The 4,639-nt window shown below is 43.3% G+C and overlaps 1 protein-coding gene across 1 annotated transcript; it reads right to left on the bottom strand.

Annotated features, from left to right (window-relative positions):
* Window positions 1-1,265: 1,265 nt before the first annotated feature.
* Window positions 1,266-1,611, bottom strand: PHALS_03087 (uncharacterized protein; the record flags this gene model as incomplete). The annotated part of the gene is made up of 2 exons (XM_024721764.1): window positions 1,266-1,502; window positions 1,567-1,611. 2 exons carry the CDS (start codon window positions 1,609-1,611, stop codon window positions 1,266-1,268), a joined length of 282 nt encoding a protein of 93 aa, XP_024572908.1.
* Window positions 1,612-4,639: the final 3,028 nt, after the last annotated feature.

Genomic DNA, 4,639 nt, shown 5'->3' with positions numbered 1-4,639 from the left:
GACTACAAGTGCTACCAAGTGCAGCGGGGCTGCCGTAGCTTTGCGCTTGAGGAAGCGTTTTTAGGTCACCGAGTTTTCGTTCTTTATAAGAACCAAATATCAGTGCAGCGGATAGCAATCCGCTGCCTCTAACGTACGTAAAAGCCTTAAGTAAGGCAAACGAAAACTTCTGGTCAAAATCGAAACTGATTTTTCTATATTTTTTTATCCTAATGTCAAAAGTTCAGAACTTCCTAAATATACTAAATGTATATAGTCAACTACTGGCTACCTAGCCCCGTACCGTATTTCTGTTTGGGTGTGTGGACACATTATGCACATCTCGTGTGACACGCACACACCCCTGTTATTAGGGTTCGTGTAACTCTGTTACAGATTTATCATAATTGTGAAGAGATTTTCGTCAAAAAGGTCTGAACGCATCGCACTACTAGTGATATTCGACCTGATTTATGATGTGGTGGGATGGATATGCTGACTAACATACATTTTGGCAGAAAATCGAACGGGATGCCATTCCTGTGACTTTAGCACCAACACGGTCTCCCTGTTACCCAAAATTAACAGCTCCTCAATCGATATAGTTCAAAGTTACCCTCTCCATCGTGAATATGATGGAAAAGTGATCGCAATCCAAGCCTTTTGGTTTTATCGCCAAAGCTTAAGACACGCATTTTTCACAGCGTATGCAGAGAAAAAGGGTCAACGTTCGAACATCGCGAGCTTCAACCAGTGTAGTGTCATTGTTTTGTGTCTTGATAAAGGAAAGCGTCTCTATGCTGATGCACGTACACATTACATTATTGTAATTGTTCTTCGGGCATAAAGCAAACATCGCAGATCAGAGTGAAGAAATCTCATTAAGTATCGAGTTCTATTACTTCTGGGTCCAGTATGAATCGTAATACCGCGATGCGTGAAACACAGTCTGCTAGCCACTGTATTATGCACTAATTATGCCTTCATAATGATAGATGAAAAATATGTTTAGTATTAATGCAAGCGATTTTCACTTCAAGACATTTGTCATTCTTAACATTACCGCAAGAGGAGCACTAAATCTAGATGAAGCACCCAGGTGGAGCGAGCAAAAGCCTTCTTGATGCGTTATTTGATGTGGAATCATAAGGCCATAGCTTTAACTAGTTGATTTGCTAGACAACAACGTTCCATTAAGACCACATTTCGTCAATACGGCAAATGATTGACAAAAAGTGGTCCTGATGGAACGTATCCTTTCTGAAAGTGTAACATGACATGCAATTCTACATGCTCACAGGACAGCAAAATATGCTTAGCAAGATTTTTTTTGTACTTGGTCGGTCCCAGCAAAAGATCGAAATTGGCGGTCCTTCAGCTGCTGTCAGAAGTACGCGAGCCTTGGGAATGCACTCGTGAAATTCCACTATGCATGACACCGGTGAATGCACAACTGTCTCCCACTGCAACGCCGCTGATGCCGAGCATTTTGCCGTCCGAGGGCGATGATTAAAAAAAGTTTCCTTTGTGAAAAATTGATATGGACATGAAGGTGATTCCGATACCGACGACGCATCGGCACGTCACAGGCGCGGTCTTTAAGCTAAAGGCTTCCGCGCCAGAATGGACCATTACTTGCGAAAGAGCAAAGGATGGCCGTTCCCTAACACACCAAAAGTATATAGGTGTCCGCAATGATGAAAGCACAAAAGATGGGCTTTAGGATGCACTTCGTTTTTCTGACATCCTCCATAGATGAAGCTGGCAGCTCACGTATCCCAAAGAACTCTGTTTACAAAGTCTACATTTTCCTCTTCGGTAGAATCAGGTCATAAAGAAAGCCTCAAAAGTACTTTGATACATTTGTATCTTAGTTTAAATGTATTGTAATGCCTACGAACACCACTTTTGAGGTGTCGCGCAAACATAAACGCTCATTAAGTGCCCGTCGCGCACGATCTTCTTCTCCAATTGCTCCGCTCAGTACCTGCTCTAACGAGCCTAATCGCATCGGGATGCCCTTTCTAATGCTATCACACAGCACAATATGTTTCCAGAAAGACACGGTGTCCGCGGACGACTATATAGCTATACTCGACGAAACAGGAGAGGAAACTCTCGATGAGAACAGCCACAGTGACTTTTTAAATCCCGACCTAGTAAATGTACTTCCACCGAGCGATATATGGCAAAGCCGATCCTCTTTTGTGCAAATATTTCCAATGTTGTTGCGTTCTCGTTGGCGAAAAGGTGCCGCGGCAACTCGCCGTAGAGCTTACGACAAAGATCAGCCGATATCAATGTGCTGCAGTTGGCTCAGCATTTCGATCTCGCCGGCGAGAGTCGATTTGAACTTTTACAGCATATATTACGTCGTGATTATAAGCTCGATATATCGGAAGTTGCAAGCCCCGCCACGCCACGGCGAGGCTATAACACACAAATGAAAGCAGATCTTGCACTCAAGCAGAGCGCAAGACAGGCTTCCGAAAGCCGCTAATAAAGCGCTTTCTGATCCCTCAGGTCATCACTTTACAGAAGTGGAGTATATATTTAATACCTTGATTCTCATTGCTGCAAAAGTGCTGAGAAATTGTACTAACTCTGCATACTGAGCGAAGAAACATCATCGCCTCACCTATCTCACAGATTGTCAAGCCATTTTTGAAGTAGTGGATGTAAATGTATAGAAATCGGTTAAAGCGGGAATCAAAACTAACAAAGCGCAGAGTGGATGTCATGGTGCTTAATTACCACGTCAATCTTTTGCTGTCAACACGCTACTCACTCCAATTCGCTAACTGGTACCGCCTGCTCAATTGTCAGGCTGGACCCCATCCGGAAGTTTCGCTGCATTCGGAACACTGTCTCATCACCAACGGTATCACAGAAGATGTGCCAACTTGTAATTTAAAGAAGGACTAAGACAATCTTGTCCGAATTTGTCTTCAAATGCACGTAAGTTCCTGAGAAATTTCTTTCACTTCAAGTAATATTAGTCACATCAATAGTGAGTCTCTCCCTTGAAAGCAGTGTCACAGTAGACCACGTTTGCTCATCGAGCAGTGTTGTGGTGATCGATGGTGTCACCTTCGCTAGGAATCAGAATCGCTTTTAGCGCGGATATATACTCCAATTGCTTTGGTAAGGAACACGGTATCGCCCTGATGACCACGATATTGCTAAGTCCCTCGAGCTAAACCGCAAGTTTCAGATGAGACAGGAACAAGCTGCAGCGGGGCTGCCGTAGCTCTTTGCTTAAAGGAAGCTTACTAAGGTCACCAACCTTACGTTCTACACTAGAACCAGTATGAGTGTAGCGGAACTCAATCCGCTTACCCAGAACCTTTACCCAAGGTAAATGCACTCTTCCGTTCAATTTGAAACTAAATTTTTTGTTTTATTTGCAACAGAGAAGCCTATATTTGAACTCTAGGTTCTCCTAATATAATAAGAAAATCTAATTAATTACTAGCAGCCCCGCCACGTAGTGGCTTCTTGTTACGGTGTAGCCACACCATAATGTGATTACACCGACATGTGCAATCCACACCCTTTTACGGCCACAACATCTTGTGTGACCCACCCTTCATACCAGGGTACGTGATACCCTGCTACAGAAGCGATCGGTTATCACGGTCTTAATATATACATCTGGAGAAACAGGTACTAGTGACGGTATGTCGTGATTAAGTTCCGGTCATACGTCTGATTGTAGCTGTTGTCATGATACTGTATAGTCGAGTTATGTAGGAACGTAGGAAATTGGTTGTGTGCTGCGCAAGAGCCACTAAAGCGAGGCGACAGCTATCTTTGAATTGAAGGGTGAGGCCGTGATGATAATCAAGATGGTCCATTGTCATCTCTACGTTGGAGAATTACTGCCCTATCGTTTCCACCCCCAGAGTGGAGCAGTGAAACTTCATGAGTTTGTGGTGTAAAAAGGCTACTAACTTAACTGGCCAGTATAGTCTGAAGGTGGTGAACTCCCATTATTGGTCCACGCAGTAGTTTTTATTGAGCTCGAGAGGGCTCTCTTCAAAATACTTTGCAGAGATTTGAAGAACGGTGATATCAAAGAATTCGAAATCTGTACGATCAATACCGGAGAAGGAGTTGACCTCTTCCTCGGTCACGGGCGAATCCATCATTGAGACCAATGATAGCGAGGAGTGCTGCAATCATTCCAATGGATCCTACGGTCACAAAATTTCGGCCTTGTCAAGAACGCAATTGTATACGCTACTTTCGGGCAAAACACAAGGCTGCATCAGTGACAGAGACAAATTTTTTACTCTCAGCTCAAACTTTTTGTGTCAACAGCAAGTGATACATTGCGTATAATTGTAGTAAGCTAACTCTTAAAACGAACCTATTGCAGAAAAGTTCGCCTTATACTGTGCTCGTGCCATATTAATGGATATTATTTAGCGGTCATGAGATATTTTCTAACAGCAAAGAGTGCTATGAGAGATATGCTATGGGAGGCTGGTTATGCCCTCAGGAATGACAGACAACGTTGTGTCATAGCTATTGAGGCCGTATCGCGAATTTCCAGTCATTTTTGACGATAGATTCGACCATAGATGTGGAAAATATGAGGAGCGGTCTACGTCCATTCCTTGTAGGTTGATGAGATAATTATCATTCTAGAGGTAGA

Source organism: Plasmopara halstedii (genome assembly GCF_900000015.1).
Source record: "Plasmopara halstedii genome assembly, contig: Scaffold_208, whole genome shotgun sequence".
In the NCBI taxonomy this organism is placed as follows: Eukaryota; Oomycota; class Peronosporomycetes; order Peronosporales; family Peronosporaceae; genus Plasmopara; species Plasmopara halstedii.
Note: the sequence above shows the minus strand (reverse complement) of the source record. Positions and strands in the feature narration are given on the sequence as shown.